At 47.5% G+C, this 18,635-nt stretch overlaps 2 protein-coding genes across 5 annotated transcripts; one reads left to right on the top strand and one right to left on the bottom strand.

Annotated features, from left to right (window-relative positions):
* Positions 1–1,258: 1,258 nt before the first annotated feature.
* Positions 1,259–6,742, top strand: LOC136462520 (probable E3 ubiquitin-protein ligase BAH1-like 1). Of its 4 annotated transcripts, none has more exons than XM_066463339.1 (7): positions 1,259–1,515; positions 3,558–3,776; positions 4,350–4,594; positions 4,673–4,942; positions 5,018–5,286; positions 5,638–5,696; positions 5,777–6,742. In XM_066463339.1, exons 2-6 carry the CDS (start codon positions 3,566–3,568, stop codon positions 5,666–5,668), a joined length of 1,026 nt encoding a protein of 341 aa, XP_066319436.1. In that variant the 5' UTR covers positions 1,259–1,515; positions 3,558–3,565; the 3' UTR covers positions 5,669–5,696; positions 5,777–6,742. The 4 variants fall into 4 exon arrangements, 3 of the variants coding, with proteins under 3 accessions (XP_066319436.1, XP_066318825.1, XP_066317985.1); XM_066462728.1 differs by having other exon boundaries at positions 5,149–5,286; positions 5,777–6,637; XR_010761014.1 differs by having other exon boundaries at positions 5,149–5,696; positions 5,777–5,866.
* Positions 6,743–7,123: 381 nt separating this feature from the next.
* LOC136461580 (myosin-binding protein 7-like) lies at positions 7,124–10,754 on the bottom strand. Its single transcript, XM_066461173.1, has 3 exons — positions 9,240–10,754; positions 7,519–7,565; positions 7,124–7,423 (listed from the first exon to the last, which is right to left on the bottom strand). The coding sequence occupies exons 1-3, from the start codon at positions 10,626–10,628 to the stop codon at positions 7,330–7,332; spliced, it is 1,530 nt and encodes a 509-aa protein (XP_066317270.1). The 5' UTR covers positions 10,629–10,754; the 3' UTR covers positions 7,124–7,329.
* Between the last annotated feature and the right edge of the window lie 7,881 nt (positions 10,755–18,635).

An 18,635-nucleotide genomic window follows, 5' to 3' on the forward strand; every position in this document is an offset into this window, starting at 1 on the left:
CCTAGATTCGCACCGCGCCCCCACAGCCGCCCTAGATCTCCGCCTACTGCTGCTCGGCCCCCGCCGCCGCAGGGGTGGGGGAGGCCCACCATTGCCGGCTGCCTTGCCCGCTCGCAGGCGCGAGATGAGGGAGGCGCGCTGCAGCACCGTCGCCATGTCCGCCGCCGCAGCCGACTGGCTCCCATCAACGTCCGTGACAGCGTCCGGTCGCCCGGTGCTTTCCGCAGGCGAGGTGGAGCAGAATCTCCTCCCGTTCGTGGACCTCGAGCCCAAGGAGAACCTGCGCCTGCCTCCTCGTCGCGGCGCAAGCGGCCAGGAGCAGCGCCAGCAGCAGCAAGGCCCTCATGGTGGCGAGCCCCTCTCATAGATCTGACATCAAGCGGCGTGCTCGCGCCGATCTAGGGTGGCGGCGGAGGCGAGATTTGTGGAGAGGAGAAGGTGGTGGCAGCAGCAGCAGGTGCCCGTGCGTGGGGAAGGGAGGGGGGAGAGGTGGTGGCAGAGGGGGCCGCGCCTTATTTGCGTTGGTTGTTGGAGAACCTAAATTTTAGGTATAAGCTTTTTTTTTTTTAATGCATGACCAATATGTTTTAGGTTCGGAGACAGTCTGATGACCCGTTTGACCATTGCCAGGTGAAAAAAGCACAGCATCCGCCCGCGGTCCGCAGACAGGTGGACCCAGGGCGCCCCTGACCCGTCCAGAGTGCCCCTGGCCGCCGCCGTAAAAGCCTGTCTACGCTGTCGCTACGCTACACCTGGCCTGGGCGGGTCCTCCACGGCTGCTGCCACAGGGCACACACGCACACGTCTTGTAGGTTTGCAGGAGGAGGAAAAGGCTCAGGCCTCGTTTAGATCCAAAAATTTTTAGATTTTGGCCATCGTAGCACTTTCGTTTGTATTTGGCAATTAGTGTCTAATTATGGACTAATTAGGTTCAAAAGTTTCGTCTCGCGATTTCTCACCTAACTGTGTAATTAGTTTTTTTTTCGTCTACATTTAGTACTCCATACATATACCGCAAGATTCGATGTAACGAGTACTGCGCAAAATTTTTTTAATCTAAACAGGCCCCAGACCAACAACACCTCTCCGCCGCACTGTCAGTTGCAGTTGGGCCCGGTGCAGCCGACCTTGCGGCTTGTGGGGCCCGTCCAAAGGTGGAGAAACGGGAAACCCGTGCCGAGGCGTCCCGTACCCACCACCCACCCCCTTTTAATTGCTTCGCAGGTCGCAACGGAACGGAACCAAGGGAAGGCGGCCACAAGCCAGACTAGCAGAGACCAGAGAGGCCAGCGCGAGCCGCGACCGCGAGCATATCCCTCCCGCGTTTGATTTGCGCTCAAGCAAAGCGCGTCACGCGAGCACCTCCGCTGCCGCCGCCGCCGCCGCCGTTCACTTCCCCTGAACATCTGCCGCCGCCTCCTCCGCACGCACCACGCACGCCGCCTCTGCACGAGCGGCGAGCGGCGAGCCGGCGATCCTGATCCGCGCCCTGCCGCACGCCGGCGGTCCGTTCAGGTAACTATGCCATCCCGTGCGCGGTCCCCCGCCTCTGACGCGCCATGCATTTTGTCGGCGCGGCCGCCGTGATCGTTCCGCGGACTTCCTGTTGTGCCAGCTTAGACAGACGAGATTTGGGGTTTTGGGAGTGGTCCGAGCGAATTTGAACTCTTATTCCCGATTCCAAACCCCCGGAGTTTCAAACCTCTCTTGTCTCTTCGTCCTCAGCCGATTCGATTCTTAGGAATACATATGCGTTTATTAGTTGGGCCACGTCGCGTCATGTCTTTGTTGTCGTTTCTTTTTCGTTTGTCTCATGCTCTTCTCCTCCTCGGATCAACTAACTCAGTTGCAATGTCAACAACAATCTATACATATATATAAAAGACGTGCAGCCTGGGATCTCCGACCGCTCTCACATATCACTGTTCCGGTAACAGCGAACGCGCAATGAACAGTAACGGGTCCGAGGTACAGTACCGGGTTTCATAACCAGTAACAACGTCGGCGAATAGTACAGGTTTTTTTTGTAAACACTAACGGGTACGGTGAACAGTACTACACCGTTAATAAGCACTACCACCCTACACATATTTTTTTTTAAAACGCAATACAAACCTTTCTTCACCACTATTGCCCGCGCAAAGCGCGGGGCTCCCTGCTAGTTAATACTATGGGCGCGTTTGGATTGAGGCCATCTGGAGCCGAGCCAATACATTGACCGTGGGCAGGGAACTTGTTTGGATGGCTGCCGATATTTGGCTGGACACTGTAAAAGCAGCCGATAGTTAGTTCATTTTTCAACCGATTCAAGGTCAAACCGGTGCGGCCAATTCTTGCGCCAGAATTTGGCCGGTCAGCTGGTTTTGGCTGCATGGACAGCATCCAAACGCACCCTATGTGTTTTTCTTCTTTAAGTCAATATGGTTTTAAATTAAAGCCGCGCGAACTCTGAGCAAACTCTTGTGCTCTATCCTGTTAACGTAAATATTTGACTCAGTCACTCAGCCATGTTCTTTTTCCCGAAACAACTGTCAATATATATGTTTATGCATGTTTGGGTTTAAAGCTATGCCATCTCTGAGGAAAATCCAAATGCTACATTCAGTTAGCTTGAATAATACGTTGCTGGTGCAATGATGTTGACGTTCTTGCACAATTTGGCACTGATGTTATTTATAATATATCCTTGGATCGATAAGATCATATCTTTTCCTTTAAGGTTCAAAAGTCAGCGACCGCATTGTTCTGCGCGATTATAATATTGGCCCATTTGGTGCAGAAATCATTAGTTCTTTTCTTTTTGAAATTTCTGAGTATGCAGTTGCAGTCATACAGAGAAAGTTGAATTCACCTATGTTTAAATTCCTAAAATATATAGAAGATATTCTTATGGAACCTTGTAAATTTAAAGTTTTGTCTTCTACTGAAATTACAAGGAGGGGCAAGACTGTATAATCACAGCAGCACAAACTGCAACTGATGAAAGATCAATAGTTAGGATCACTATGCCTGGCAACGATGTTGTGGCTACTGGATAGCATGCAGCAGGAGTTATAATTCCATATTCTCTATTACATTTTCTGGATACCAATTTTACATTTTTATGGTCCATAAAAAAAGGATATATAACTATAGCAAAATCAGTTCGCTTAGCCTCTCCTTTCATTGTGTATTACTATTTTATTTGATATTTTTTATCTGTTATTACAATTTAGATTCTATGCCATGTATTTCTTTTGCAGAATACAGTTATCTGTATCAGTTAATTCATGCTTGCAAAGCTAATTTTGATCAAAATTAAATTATTCCCAAAGAAAGTGCATTTGCATGTTAAAAACATCTCTTCTCCTGTGAAATTTCGGTTGCGCGATGACAGATTAAAAATTGCAGCCTGAAAATGTCCCTTTTACCAATCTTGGACATAGACCAATGTGCTCATTAGATGTCATAAGGCATTGAGTGTCTGCTGATTTATTTCGTTGTTACAATTCATGATGGAGTGCATAATCTCCTCAACATTGCATGGCTATAGTTCATTATCATTTTCTTTTTTCCAGTTGACAAGATGAAGTTCGGCGCCACATATGAGGAGTATCTCCGGGCAGAGCAGGACAAATTCCTAGGACAATGCTCCCATGTAGAATACAAACGCCTCAAGAAGGTATTGAAGAAATGTCGAGTTGGTCGCTCACTGCAAGCAGATGGCACAAATGGTGATGAGCAGCAGGAAGGGAGTGACGAATCTTCAAACATTTGTGAATGCAACTCATGCACATGTATGCCCATAGTCTACCATTGCAGACCTTGCTCCTCCATCTTGATGCGCGTGTTTTATGTTTATGATATGGAAGCAAAATAATGTATTATCACCATAGTTAAAAATCATTCGCACTTGCCATTTAGTTTGCTACTTTGAACCGCATGTGATTTTATTACAATTTGCAACTCAGGAACTTCTGAGGAAATAGTCATATTTTTATGATAAAAAATGGACTAATTTGGCATCAACTTGATGAAACGAGATTTTAAAACCAAAGAAAGATGACAACAGTTATTATTCTCTTCCATGAAAGATTAATAGTCATTTCATTTTGTACAACTGGACTCCTTGCTTTGGAAATATTATTAGTTTTAGGTGGGCGAGTATTCATGTCTGTTTGACCTAACTATGGACTATTCCTGGTCCGACCATATAAATTCATAGCTGGAAACCTAGAACTAGATAGCTTGACTAGAATAGTTTACTTAAGGACATTACTTTACATTTTGCTACTCCTTTTTCATCTTGTTCTGCTTGTCTTACAACTTATACTACTGTGATTTTAACTTTTAGTATCGTTCTTGTTCAGTGTGCGATGAGATGTTCTTTACAGAACTCAACAAGGAGGCATCAGAAATAGCAGGTTGTTTCAGATCTAGAGTACAACGCCTCCTCCATCTTCATGTCCCTTCAGGACTACAAAGCTGTATATGGCGTTTTAGGCAGTGTTTTGTAGATGATCAGCAAATAATGGTTCAAGAAGGTAGAATGCTTCTCAATTATGTGACCATGAATGCTATTGCTATTCGCAAAATTCTCAAGAAATATGACAAGGTAAGTGTTGATCTCCTGATTGTCAGCAGACATATTCAATGTATCTTTGTGTATTTATATAGTTATATAATCCTGCAGATACATGGTTCTGTGAGTGGCAGAGATTTCAAGAGCAAGATGCAAACTGAGCATATTGAACTGTTGCAGTCACCTTGGCTGATAGAGCTTGGTGCTTTCCATCTCAACTGTGATGATTCGTCTGTTGATGAACCTGGAGCTGGAGGGTTCTTCAAGAATGGATTCTTCAAGAATTTTTCCTGTGACCTGAGTGGAGCACAGCCACTACTGACAATGACCATTTCTGAAACTCTGAAGTATGAGTACAGCCTAACTTGTCCGATTTGCTTGGTGAGATATTCTTTAACTTCCGTTTTCTTTGGCTCATAAATATCATAGAACTAAAAGGGTAGTCCTTGTTGGTAGGGAAATTTGCTGTGGAAACTTTGCATGTTGTCCCTGCAGGGTATCTTTTCCCCCTCTTCAGTTTGCTTGAATATATGTGTGCTGATTTTAGTGTCCATTTGTGATGATTTTTCCACTGATAATGTGTACAGGACACTTTGTTCAACCCTTGTGCACTTAGCTGTGGGCATCTGTTCTGCAAAGCCTGTGCATGTGGTGCTGCTTCTGTCTACATCTTCCAGGGTGTCAAGTCGGCACCTCCGGAGGCCAAGTGCCCTGTATGCCGAGCGGTATGTGAGCAATCCTACTTGCTGCCAGACATCATTCTTGTTCAGTCTCCTTGTTGCCGTGAAACGTATCTTCTATTTGTGGTATCTTCCATTTGTGACATGTTTTCTTTGATAACCTTTGCTACATCACCCATAAATCGTCGAGGCGAATATAGTCATGTTTTCTTCTTAATACAAAGCCTCCTAGTTCGTCCTAGGTTGGTTTAGTTTTTTTCTTTTACATCACCATAAATTACCTTGGCATTCATGCTACGTTCTAAACAATGAATTGTCCCATAAATACATGACAAAAGTTGTATCCGCACACTGTTTCATCTTCCATGGTGGTGATTTGGATTTGACGATCTTCAGGTTGGTGTGTTTGGTCGTGCCGTGCATATGACTGAACTCGAATTACTCCTCAAGAGAAGGTATTGGAATCTAACCTGCACCTGTTGTGAGAAAGAATTATGTGTGTTCTAGATCTAACTTGCATCTCTTGTCTAACCAGGGACAAAGATTACTTTGCGCAGAGACTGCGCGAAGAGCGAAGTGTGATGGTGAAGCAGGCCAAAGAATACTGGGACTCACAGGCAATGCTATCGATGGGAATTTGAAAGCTACAATGTTCTTCCTGTTGTAACACTAATGTTATCAATAGTCACCAAGATGGCCATCAAAGCTGAAGGTTCTCTGGCTAATTACATCTGAAGGTTCTCTAGCTAATTACATCTGTTAATTCCTGGTAAGTGTCAATCAATTAAGTTAACTGCACCGATATAACAGAAATTGACATAGCAGAAGTCGAGACCATCAAAGAAGCAAGCAAAATCAGTTGCATTCTATCATTCTCCACCTGGTTCAGATTTCGAGGGTTTAATTAATTCCTTTGTTCCTTCCATTCTACTAGTTTGAATGATGAAACTGTTATATGTACCAATGATGTCAGCTATTGTATTTACCTATTTACTGATTATTGGTGTGTGTTTTGCCTGTAAGAGTGAAGTCAAATGTTGTGCTGCCCTGAACTCCTTTTTAAGTACCAGAAGTCCAGAACACATCATGTGGCAAACAGCACTCGGATACATGTGGGTTCACTGACATATATCATCCAAAATTCCAAAATGGTTGCTGGCTCATACACGAAAGAACCATCAAGACGTGAACAAGCAAAGGAGCAGTGCAACGTTAAGTTGCTTACCTGTACCACATGTCTGGATCTGTTATTCACAGGCAATTTCAGTATATTTCTGTACTACTATATAACTACCTCAAGCTTTCAAGCGACAAACATCTAGATGACGAATTTCACAAAAGTCAGAAACTTAAACCAACAGATATACTAGATGACAAGGAATCAAATTGTACAGGTAGCATAGGTTCTGTGATAATTTTTTCGGCTAAGATACCCAGCTACCTAGTGTATTAGATTTCAGTCAGAAGTGTGAGCATAAAGATAAGTGCCATGCAAACAGCGTACCTGTATTGGTTCCACCTACCATTTCAAGGATTGTTTGAATGCATTAGTATCGACTCCAACACACGTGTGGATAGAATGTATCCAAGCACAGCTTCAGTGTAGTTACTGATATTTTGGAAGGGCGGCCCTTCAGATCAGGAATTTTACACAAATTTCCGATTAAACAGATTGGGCAGTCCAACAAATCTGAACATATACAAGCATAAGCAGACTTGGTTTGCACACAACATTTTTCCACAAAAGTTTTGCAGTTTGGACCTGTAAGCTAAAATTCATAAATATTCACTCATCAACCTGGAAGCAAGCAAACCAACCACCACAGTGTATTACAACCGCACTATACATGCATTGTAGCTCTTGCTGGTGAGAAAGAAGCAAAAGTGTTTTTGTGACTTGAACAATTGCAAGACCAACACATAGTATCCTCATCACCAAAGATGTGAAATCAGGAAATCATCAACTAAAGAATCAAAAGAACTCTGGCTCCACCCAACATTAACAAAAAAATGCAATCTGATGCAAACTTCCCAACTAACAGCTATTTATTTACATTGTACAGCTGCTGCTGCTTCTTTCGGCAGGTTTTACTTTGTTCTCGTGAGGGTTTTCTGGATCCGTGGGCACTTATCCAAGAGTAGGAGCAAACCAACATTATTACTTGATAAGCCAAAAGTATACCTATCAACCAAGTAGGAAAGTAGTCAATATCACCGTGCTTTACAGATAAAATAAGTATATAGCATGAACTGAATTCCAATTGAAGTCTCTCCTACCTGCTTTGAGATAGCTTCTTTTTCTTGCCAAATAAAGTGAGGACCCACTGCAAAAGATAACAGCAAATACTTAGGTTTGGGAAAAAGACTACTTGGTTATCATTATGAACAGGAAAGGCCGTGTAAGCGCAAAGGAATGTCACGGGCTCACATCTAAAGAACATTTAACATTATGTAGAGGTGTAATATAGCAATCTATTTAAGCGCTTCTGGAATAGTACCTACAACCAGTTTTTATTTATTTACGGTCTGTTTGGACGCCGCCTATGCATGCCGCACCGAAGTCACGGCGACGCCAAAAGTTGGGCGAACAAATAGCTCACCTCAGACTCGGCGCGGATTGGCATAAAAACTGACTTACGCAGCATTGATGAGTTCTGGCGGCGCCTTAACTCTGGGCACGAAACAAACGCATGCAAAACTGTGGCGTCAAAGTTGTGGCGGTCTGCGGCGAAGTTTGGTAACAAACCAAACACGCCCTTATTTTGTTTTACTCAACTTTTATGTTAGGTAGATATTCATGTGTTAGTGCCCTAATGGTATGTTGGTCACATGGTTAAGAAGTGTGACTGCTCAAGAAAAAAAAAACAATATCTCACCCCACAAATAGACAACCGAGAAAGTAAAATTTGCCCCTAAGGGCACATGCCCTGCTGCTGTGGACCACAAGATTCGCACTACAGGGAGCTAGGCAGCTTGCCATTTATTGTCTTTACAATCCACGATTGACCAGCAAGCCATTGCCACAAGGACTACAAGTATACGATAAACATCAAGATTGGCAGGAAATTTCCCCCCGCCTAAACACACACACAGACACCCTCTAAGTTTCACCCATGCAGAATGTTTTTTTTCTAACAGATGCTCAAGGGTGAGCAGAACTGGATTAACAAACTACAAACAGAACTCTGAAAGTGCAATCCCCTGGCCTTATTTTTTAAAAAAAATGTATCTGGAATAAATTATGTCACAGCAGTAAGCAACATTAATTTCAATCAAGCCAGTCAGTCAGCAAGAACTATGCAGACTGATATTCCAAATTTATCTCTTCATTGATGCACCAAAGAATGAATGAGCTCAGATGTGCTGCATTCAATATAGCACAGAACCACCCTAGCTTGAATTCATACTGTGCACAGCAAATAACAGTTCCCAACTTTGGCCCCTAATAAAAGAAACTAGGAAAAACGGTTGCAAATAGATAATCATATTAAACATAGTTAATTTGTTACAAAAAAAAGAAACATTGCTACTTTAGGGCCAACTAGCAAAATCATTTGAATTTTAGAGTTGGACAGACTATTAAAATGAACAGCTACATACTGCATCAGCAACAGCTATATTCTGCATTCTACAACAACAATTCCTAAATATGCTCAAATATCTGCTAGAGTGCTCATAGATATTAGATAGCAGCATCCTACTTGATCGAATGAATGAAAAAATCTACAAGTGATTTATATACTAACAGTGTGTTCGGCTCGGCTTGTCTCAGTTTATTCTCTCTCACAGAACACTATTGAATCAACCAAAACCAGCCGGAACAAACTAGTACACAGTAGACTTGTGTACCAGCCGAACAAGCCATAAATCAGCACACAACCATCGTAACTTAGATCTTAATAAACCACACAGTATTAATAATCTACTAAATAGAGGTGATCTCCAGCAAAATCCTGCAATATTTTGCACTGCCAGTATCAGTAAAACAAGCAGCATACCTTAAACAAGGCAACCATGGAATATGTCTTGACAAGTGCCGCCTTCTTGTCCTCCGTGAATCTCCTCTCTACAATCCCAACTGTGTGCTTTCTACGCGACTGGTGTACACCTGGCCCCGCCCCAGCTCCTGACCCAACTGGAGCTCCGTCCTTGGCAAGCTGCTGCGCAATCTCACGAAGAAGCACAAGTTGTGCCTTCTCTGTGCGCATTGCCACAAGGGCCTGCCTCATCGACTCCCTATCGGCCTCCAGTACCTCCAGCCTCATGTAAAGCTTCTTAATGTCTGGCTCCACTGCCTCGCCCTGGTACTTATCCATGACCCTTGCAATAGGCGCAGACGCACCTTGATGCACCTTGTCAATGGTGTATACCCTATCACTGCAACTGCCACTTACACTGTCAACACCATCAGCCTCGCTTGCTTCCTCCCTGTCACCACTTCCAGCAGTAGGAGACTCCGGCAGCTCTTCATCATCATTGTGGAGGTTGCTCCTTGCTTCCACATCCTCCTCAGATAACACCTCATCAGCATAGAGGCCACCCCGTTCATGCCCTGACAAGTTCGGCAACGCCTCATCTGTGTAGAGGTGGGTGCCTTCCTCTTGCTCTTCCTCAAGGGGTGGCTCAAGCAGGCGAGTTTTGTGATCGTGCTCGAGGCGGCAGATCCGGCGCTCCAGATCGAGGGCAACCGCATCCTCTTCCTCCTGCCCGTCCTCGTAGTAGTACTCCCCGTCGTTGCAGCGGAGCTCAGGGTAGTACCCGCCATCGCCATCGACGTAGCCGTCCTCGCCCTCGAGCAGGAGGAGGTCCTCTTCCTCCTCGGCGGCGCTCTGCGCGACGAGGTCCCCGCCCTCGCCCTCGGGAAGCGGGATGCCGAGGTGGAGGAACTGCAGCCTGTACTCGCGAAGCCTCGCGCGGAGGCGTACCAGGCGGCGCGCGCGCTGCGCGAGCAGCGCGCGGAGCTGGTCGATGTCGGCGGCGTCGAGCGCCATCTTCTCGTCGGCGAAGCGGCGGAACTGGCGGAGCTCCATCTGGACCTCGGCCTTCTCGCGCTGCAGGCGGAGCATCATGGCCATGGCCTCGCTGGCGGCGCTGGCCGCGGCGAGGCGCTCCTCCTCGACGTCGGCCCGCAGCGCCGACGCCGCGGACTGCGCCGCCGCCACCGCCTCCCGCAGCGCCGCGCACTCGTCCTCCGCCTCGACCCGCGCCGCGGGGCCCGCCTCGTCGTCCCCCGCCTCCCCGCTCTCCTTCCCCTTCTCCGCGCCCAGCTTCCGCTTCACGGACCGCCGCCACGGCACGGCCGACGAGGAGGAGGAGCAGCAGCAGCACGGGCACCGCTCCCCGGCGGCCGGCGATGGCGACGCGTCGGGGTCGTGGTCGTCGTCCATGGCGGCGGCGGGAGGCCAGAGGATTCGGCAACCAAACCGCAGCGAGGCGCAGGCAGACGCGGAGCCTTTTCTCGTTTGGATTTGGGAGCAAGTTGGGAGTCGGAATTGGTGCGGGGAGTTGGGATGGGTTGATGTGTTCCGTTCTTTTCGGCTTTACCCCTTCTCGAGGTGGGCCCCTCCTCCGGCTCGAAGCGGGGTCGAGGAGGAGACAACAAGGTAGGCTGCGGCACCGGCTGCGGCGATGTACTGGAAATCATTCGGGATTAGATATTTACACAATTCTGCTCACCTTTTTTGCTCCCACAAGTTTGGAACATCACAATTTTTTCTCCTCCATTGCTAAACAGCTAGGTTGAGTCTTGGACGGCGTGGCGCCTATAGATTGTGAATTTGTCTCGACGACGGTATGGCGTCGACTGTGAATTTGTCCATTCCAATGTCGCCCAATTTTCTCAGTGAACATCACTTACGAGTACACATTAGTAGACGGTGTCCACTTTTTCCTCTCTCCAGATTGTGATGCTCTTGAGATATTTATGCACGCAGAAGGAGCCGTATCTTGGGAATTTGATGCGTGTTTGTGTATTGGATCGTAGCACAGGACGTGGACGTGGACGTGTTCTAAGAATTTGGAGCGAGTCAAGAAAACGGCAGTCCCATGTGGACAACGGGCTTGATTATTGTTCCTCGCAAACAGATGGAAACGATCGCACACGGATTTTATCTGCAGACTACCGTTTCAACATTTATCCTGAATCAAAATAATTAATGGCGGCGATCAAATCAAATGGGAAAAGAGCATTATTGTTGTTATTGTTATGCGGCTGAATCTCCTCCTCCCATCCCAGTCCCAGGAAGAAAAGATAGCCCAGCAAGCACGAGAGCTGTCAGGTTTGTTTTGATAATAATAATAATAATATATTTTGTGATGAAAACCGCTAAGCCTAGCACGATGGAGCAGCAGTCACCGTGCCCACCGTGCCCTTCCATCTCCCTTTTTCGTGCATCCCCATCTGCTTGACCTCCCAAGTAACAAGTGTACGAGAGGATCAGGAGTACAGCACGGACGCTAGCTGCTGTCCTGCTCATGTCCACAGAACGGGTAATCGCATGAATCATCCTCCTAGTCTAACCGTGGACGACATAATCCGGAGGCACGAGGATGGTTTCTTTTAAGTGCCTTCTCCACGTGCTTGCTTGCTTGCCTGATGAAATCCTTGCAAAGTTGGATTTTTTTTAATTTTAACATTTTTTTGAAAACTAATTTTAAATCTAACATTGATTGTTTTTTATTTCTAAATCTAACACTTTTGGCCGCGTCTATTGTCATGACGTGGCGAAACGCCTGTGCCGCATCATGCATGGTGACGCGGCGGGAGGATGACGTGGCGAAGACCGAGGACGCTAACCGATAACGTAGTAGGGTCTACTACGCCACCGATCTTGACGCAGCACTGACACGCTCGGTGGCGCGGCAGAGCCGGGCTAAGGCTGTCCGCACCGCTGCCCAGTAAAACGGCCGGTACGCTAGCGGTGGCGTACCACGCGCCTGCAAAGCGCGCGCTAGCGTACCGGCGGGGCCTGCCACCGCTACAGACAGCGCAGGCGAGGGAGGCGCGCTAAACACTGTAGCGTACTGTAGCAGAGAGAGATAGTTGGTGGGAGAGAGAAAGGGGGAGGGAGGGGAATAAAATATGGAATAGTGGGTATAGAGTATGGGATAGAAATAACACATGTGCGGGAGAAATGGGTATAGAGTAGAGAATCTCGATAACTAGGATAAAATATTCCTTTTAAGAGATAGAAATAGAGGTGGACGACTGCGGATAACCTAAAAGGCGCGCGGCCCTGTCCCGCCTGCCTAGCCGCCTATCCGCCGCGAACGGCTCTGCCACCTGTCCATCTGTGCGGTATGGTGTGGCCGGAGACAAGACAACTGCTTTTGTCACCTCACCTTGCCCAGCCGCCTGCCGCCATGCAAGAGCTTAGGGTGTATTTAGTTGGGGAGGTAAAAAATTTTGGGTGTCATATCGGATGTGTCAGAAGGATGTCGGGAGGGGTTTTTGGATACTAATAAAAAAACAAATTACAGAACTCATCAGGAAACTGCGAGACGAATCTAATGATACTAATTAATCGGTCATTAGCACATGTGGGTACTGTAGCACTTAAGGCTTTTCATGGACTAATTAGGCTTAAAAATTTCGTCTCGCGGTTTTGCCGAGAACTGTGCAATTAGTGTTTTTTTTCGTCTACATTTAGTACTCCATACATGTGTCCAAACATGATTTTTTACTGCAGGAGACAAAAAAAAAATTTTGGAAACTAAACATAGCCTTAATAACTGCGCCTTGCACATTTTGAGATGGACACTACTTTATATTCATTCTCCCTCCCTCTCCCTCTTAAAAAAAGCACTGAGTACTTGTCTGATGGATGATGTTTGTTTATCTCATCCGAAGCCTGACTAGATCATCATAATGCGCGGCAGGGTACGTAATAAAACAAGAAAAAAAAAGAAACAAACATACGGACAAAAAAGAGGAGAGAAGATGATAAAAATACGGGTACTTGTACGAGGTCGCCAGCATCTGGATCTTATTAGCTAGATGCTGGGGACCTCTGCTGCCTCGCCTCAGCTTAGAATAGTTTCGCGTGTGTGCACGCTTGCAATGCCCTCTCAGTCCTTAATCACCTCTGTCATATCCTTCCTTATTAGATGATTACATGTGAACACATGTCATGAGTCCGCGTAAGTGTCCACATTTAATTCACGAATAATTCCTATTATTTTTTTCTCGTGTTAGCCACTGGTATTTCTTTTATGTTACCTTTTTTTCAATGTTGATGACACTGTTTCCTAAGTGACTTCACTATCATTCGCATTCGCATATTACGTATGGAGAGAAAACGACTAAATAATCGAAAAAACACCATAGGTTGCCGCAGGAATGGGAGAAAGCACCCATGTTATAAAATAAACTCTGTTCCACTCAATACCAAACACGTGTATGTATATATTGTGTTTTTTTGTTAGAACTAAAGAAAACGTTTTTCAACCACATCGTCCAGACCCAAGCATGAAACCATAATTCTAACTAAGGCCTCGTTTAGTTAAGGCCTCGTTTAGTTGGCCAAAGTTTGGAAATTGGGCTACTGTAGCACTTTCGTTTTTATTTTGTAATTAGTGTTCAATCATAGATTAAATAGGCTCAAAACGTTCGTCTCGCAATTTCCAACCAAACTGTGCAATTAGTTTTTTTTCGTCTACATTTAATGCTCCGTGCACGTATCGTAAGATTCGATGTAATGGCTACTGTAGCATTTTTTGGAAAAAGTTTTTGGAACTAAACAAGGCCTAAATAAGCCTGTTTCTAGTCCGGGTTAACACAAACCAACAAAGGAAATCATCACAAATACTCCAGCAATGTAGTATGTACCAGTACCCTCGATCCATCATGTAATGCAGACACTGCCGCTCATACACAACGCAGGGGCCTTGAGTCCTTGACTGGTGACTACCGACATGACGATACGTACCAAACATGAGCTAGCAGGGGAGCACATGCGAGATCCTGTGATGGGGCGCAATCTCTGCCCTGTACCGGGCCGCTATGCAAGCAAGATTGAGCGGCCAGCGTGTGGTGTGGTGAGCGCTGAGCAGTGACCACACATAAGTACTCAGCTAAAGATGGCAATGGGGACCCGCGACCCGATATCCGACGGGTATTTACTCCATTAGAGTCTAAATATAGACTAAACATACTACCCACGGGTACATAAATGGACCAAACCCTTCACCCATCGGGTACGCGGGTATGGGTATGTTCCAGCAATCCCTGTACCCGTTTACCCATGGGTGAAAAATACCCGGTCCAAAACTAAATAAGCCCACCAGCCCATGTAAAACCCTAGGTTCACCCACCGGTCCCGCCTGGCGACTTGGCCGCTGGAGCCCTTAACCGCTCGAGGGAGGCTCGACGCAGGGCCTCTCGCCGCCGAAAAAATAGGCACGTGAGTAAAGCGCGCCGTTGCCTCGTCTCGGCGCTGGCAGCCTGGCACCGCAATCACCACTCGCAAAAAAAACGTCGCCGCCGCCGAAAAAAAAAACTACGCCGCCCGCCCGCCCCTCGTGACCTCGTCTCGCGTATTCGCATCGCATCGAAGCGTCAGGAACTCACCACTCCATGCCGACGACGGAGCAACTCGAGCAAAAACGGTGATATGCTATTATTTGTCTAATTTTATGTGCTCTAGTTAGTGGTGGTTGCTGTTTAATTGTTGATTTTCATGTGCGTGAATAAATTATTGGCGGGTACGGGTGATCCGTCGGGTATGATTTACCTGGCCGGGTATGGGTCTGGGGAAAATTCTCCACCCATGGCGGGTATGGGTATTCTGGCGGTACCAAATTTTTAGGTGGGGATGGGTCTGGAGTGGCCATACCCGATGGGGATTTACCCATTGCCATCCTTATACTCAGCGCTTTTTTTTGAGAGAGAGAGGGGGAGGGAGAGTTAGGGCCTGTTTGGTTTCTTTAGTCCCTGGACTAAAGTTTAGTTCCTGGACTAAAGTTTAGTCCGGATTCTGTTTGGTTCCAGGGACTAAAGTCCATTAATGCAGTTGTATAAAGACAATATTACCCCTGTTGAGATGAAGATATTACAGCTGCTGGCCACGGGTGGGATGGGGAGTAACGAGGGGCAGGATTGTCTCCAGAACACTTTAGTCCAGTTTAGTCACTCCCTCGTGGACTAGAGGACTAAACCCTTTAGTCCAAAGTTTAGTTCATGTGTTTAGTATTTTAGGGACTAAAAGTGAGCATTTTAGTCCACATTTTAGTTTAGTCCATGGAACCAAACAGGCCCTTAAGCTCTTGTCTGTCTCATGCAGGCGGCCACACCATACGTTTTGTCTTAAAAAAGTCATATCTTTCTTGTACGGTGTCAAGTAAAGATACTTTGTAAATGAAAATGTACTGTAGCTCTAGTAGAGATCTATAAATTCCTAGTTTCGAATTTTGTCATTTGAGGTCGTTAAGATGGTAAAAAAAATGATACAAACTTCAGGGAACCAGACAGTACTACCACTAACATGTGGGTCCCATCGGTCAACATCCATGTAAGCGTTGAATCGACATGCCACGTAGAACAGCAGGTCACCCATTATACCTTCAGGGAGTAAAAAACATATATTTTAAGACTTTGGACGTAAGATGACATCTTCAAATAACTTTAAGGATCGTTGATAAATTTTACTCATTCAGAAAACACACCATTCATGTAAGCAAAAATATTGTAATTAGAGTTTGAAGATGCGGAACTGCCGGCGTCCGGATGTCCAATCAGATATTGATCGGTCGGACGGTACTGTGGACAGGGCCGATTTATTTCCCCGGCGTGCGCCTGCACTCCTCGTCCCCCCTCCGTGCCTAATTTTCACACGCCCATACAGGGGCCCGCGCCCGCGGGGATCGCTGGCAACCTGCGCCCGCCGCTCCTCGCATCTGGATGGACGCCCGCTGAGCCCGCCCCCGTCCGCCTCGCACGCGCGCCCTGCCCTGTCGCTGTGCCCCGCTCCTTCCCTCATACAGTCATACCCCTTCCACTCTCTCTCTCTCCGCATGGGCGGGACTCGGGAGCCACCCCCTAGCTCACTGCGCACCCGTCCGCCGGTCCCTAGCTCTGTCGCACCCCATCCCCTGGCGCCTAGGTCGTGCGCCCATCACTCACCGTGCCCCCATGAAACACTTACAACATGAAACACTTGGATGCAACATATGTCGGACACAGATGCAATATTTGAAACATACTGTTGCAACACATGTGTGAAATATATGCAGCATGCAGATAAAACACTTGCAATATGTGTGTGAAACATATGCAACATCCAGATAAAACACTTGTTGTAACATACATCTAAACAGTTTTTTTTCAAAACGCTTGCAACATAACACTGAAACACTTGCAAAAATATGCAACATGTGCAACATCCCGATCTACTTTTGCAACATCCATATATAACAATTGCAATATACGTCTGGAACATATGAAACACCTGAAACATACATTTGCAACATAGGAAAAGGAAAGGTTGGGGCCGGTCCATTCTGGTCATCGGGGTGGGATCCGGTAGCGCGCGTGCACCACCACCATCCAGCACCAACAGCATCGACCTTGGCTAAACCTGGCGGGTGGCACGCGCTACGAGAGGGAGCAGGCGGCATGGCGCACGACCAAAGCGAGGAGCGAGGTGCGGGTGGGGCGCGCGACGGGCGAGGGAGAGGAGCGAGGAGGAAGAGGCGCAGGTGGGGGACGCGACGGCCCGAGGACGAGGAGCGAGTGAACGAGAGGTGCAGGGTCGGGAGCGTAGCGGGAGAACGCCGCAACAACGAGCGGAGTGAGGCGCAGCGTCCGGATGAGAATAAAAGACATGAAAATGAGCAGGGAATAAAAAAAGGCAAAGTTATGGTGCACGGTCATCTCTATGCGGAGAGTGTTGGAGGTCCTATTTGTACTTTTGTAGCATTACTGTTGAGACGAGGCACCAAATAAACCAGCGGGAGACCAGCACTGTAAACATCAGATGGCGCACCACCTAAAAAATAGTTCGATTAAATCCGGCAGTAGCCGCAGATTCAGAAAAGGGACTGTGCGCAGTGTTCCTGACTTATGGGTTCTGTTTTCCTTTGTTATAGGCACGTCAAATTTGTATTGGGCTCTTGGTGCCATGAACAATGGCGACAGCCCAAAAGATCCCCTAATAACTTGACCAGTGTAGCCATTTGAGTTTTTGAGTCTTTGCGCTTGGTCAACCAAAATTTGAGTCTCCAATTGAATGCGGACCATATTTTTAGTTGCAAGCCAATTTTTGCTAAGCCAAAACATACGATCTAGCATGCAATTGGTTCATTGCCAAAACATTGGCAATTACTTCCAAAGTTTTTTTGAGACTGATCGCAAAGGATACAGAACAAACTCGTCTACTTTCTTTTTCTTTATGACGATTGATTGATATCCTATCCAGGCAGCGGGATGGAGCCGTTGGAGCCCCACCCGCTCCCCTCTGCTGCTCGTCCACCCCCTCCAAAAAAATCTACCAAATCCTCCAAATCCTTCCTTCAATCCCACTGAAATTACTCATCCAACTGCAGATCCACTACTACCTCAAGCCGATCTACCGTTTGATGGGTCTTTTCCCTCCCGTCAAGGCTGTGGTGGGGATGGCGCTTCCCTTCCAGAGGGCAGCCGGCGGCCACTGCCGGCAGAGCCTTCGACGCCCGGTTCCGCCCCGAGCTCGGGGGTTGCTTCATCCCCGGGCATAGCTCTGCATGTCCAGTTCGATGCCTCAACCATGGACTCTTCTGGTGACGAGGCGTCCGATGGCTGCGCCTCCCCTTTTTTTGACCCTCTATGGAAGGGGAAGGGCGAGATGCAGGCGACCATAGATGCGCGGCCTCCTCCGCGTTGTGGTGCCTTCATGGCTGACGCCCGCCGCCTATCCGCCATGGCAGCTACCGACCCTACTCTGGTGTCTGCCGCTGCTGCAACGGTTGTTCGGTCGTAGCGCGTGCAGTCCATCATTGTCGAACCTTCTCTATCCCCAGTGGTTGAGTCTAGAGCAGCCATGCGTCGGTGTCATCGCAGTCGAGTCCGGCCACGTCCCCAACGCCGCCAGGATGGAAAGTCGTCTTTCCGTAGACGCATCCCTGTGCGCAAGCGTTTGGGGCCTCGTATCGCCCCGCCCGGCGATGGCGTCGTCGTGGCCTCAGGGCAGAGGGCTCCCATGCACAGGCGGCTTGGCCCCTACCGAAGGGCCTCCTCGTCGGATCGTGATGGGTGGCAAGAGGTGCTACCCCGTCAGGGCATCGCAGCCTCGCAGCACCACCGTCAGGCTCAGCAGGTCGTTGGCTGGCGCTTCCCCAATGAGCTCCGGGGCCGGTGTCTCAATTGCTTGTCCTAGACACCACGTGGTGACATGCTGCCTCCCATGCCGGTGCCTACGCTG

The sequence above is a fragment of the Miscanthus floridulus genome, chromosome 1 (assembly GCF_019320115.1).
Source record: "Miscanthus floridulus cultivar M001 chromosome 1, ASM1932011v1, whole genome shotgun sequence".
Lineage (NCBI taxonomy): Eukaryota > Viridiplantae > Streptophyta > Magnoliopsida > Poales > Poaceae > Miscanthus > Miscanthus floridulus.

Coding starts and splice junctions, on each gene's coding strand:
- LOC136462520 (XM_066461888.1), top strand. CDS start 3,566: ATGAAGTTCGGCGCCACATATGAGGAGTATCTCCGGGCAGAGCAGGAC. Junction 3,777..4,349: donor TGAATGCAACTCATGCACAT/GTATGCCCATAG, acceptor GTTCTTGTTCAG/TGTGCGATGAGATGTTCTTT. Junction 4,595..4,672: donor TTCTCAAGAAATATGACAAG/GTAAGTGTTGAT, acceptor ATAATCCTGCAG/ATACATGGTTCTGTGAGTGG.
- LOC136461580 (XM_066461173.1), bottom strand. CDS start 10,628: ATGGACGACGACCACGACCCCGACGCGTCGCCATCGCCGGCCGCCGGG. Junction 7,566..9,239: donor CCATGGTTGCCTTGTTTAAG/GTATGCTGCTTG, acceptor TATCTTTTGCAG/TGGGTCCTCACTTTATTTGG. Junction 7,424..7,518: donor AAGAAGCTATCTCAAAGCAG/GTAGGAGAGACT, acceptor CTTGGTTGATAG/GTATACTTTTGGCTTATCAA.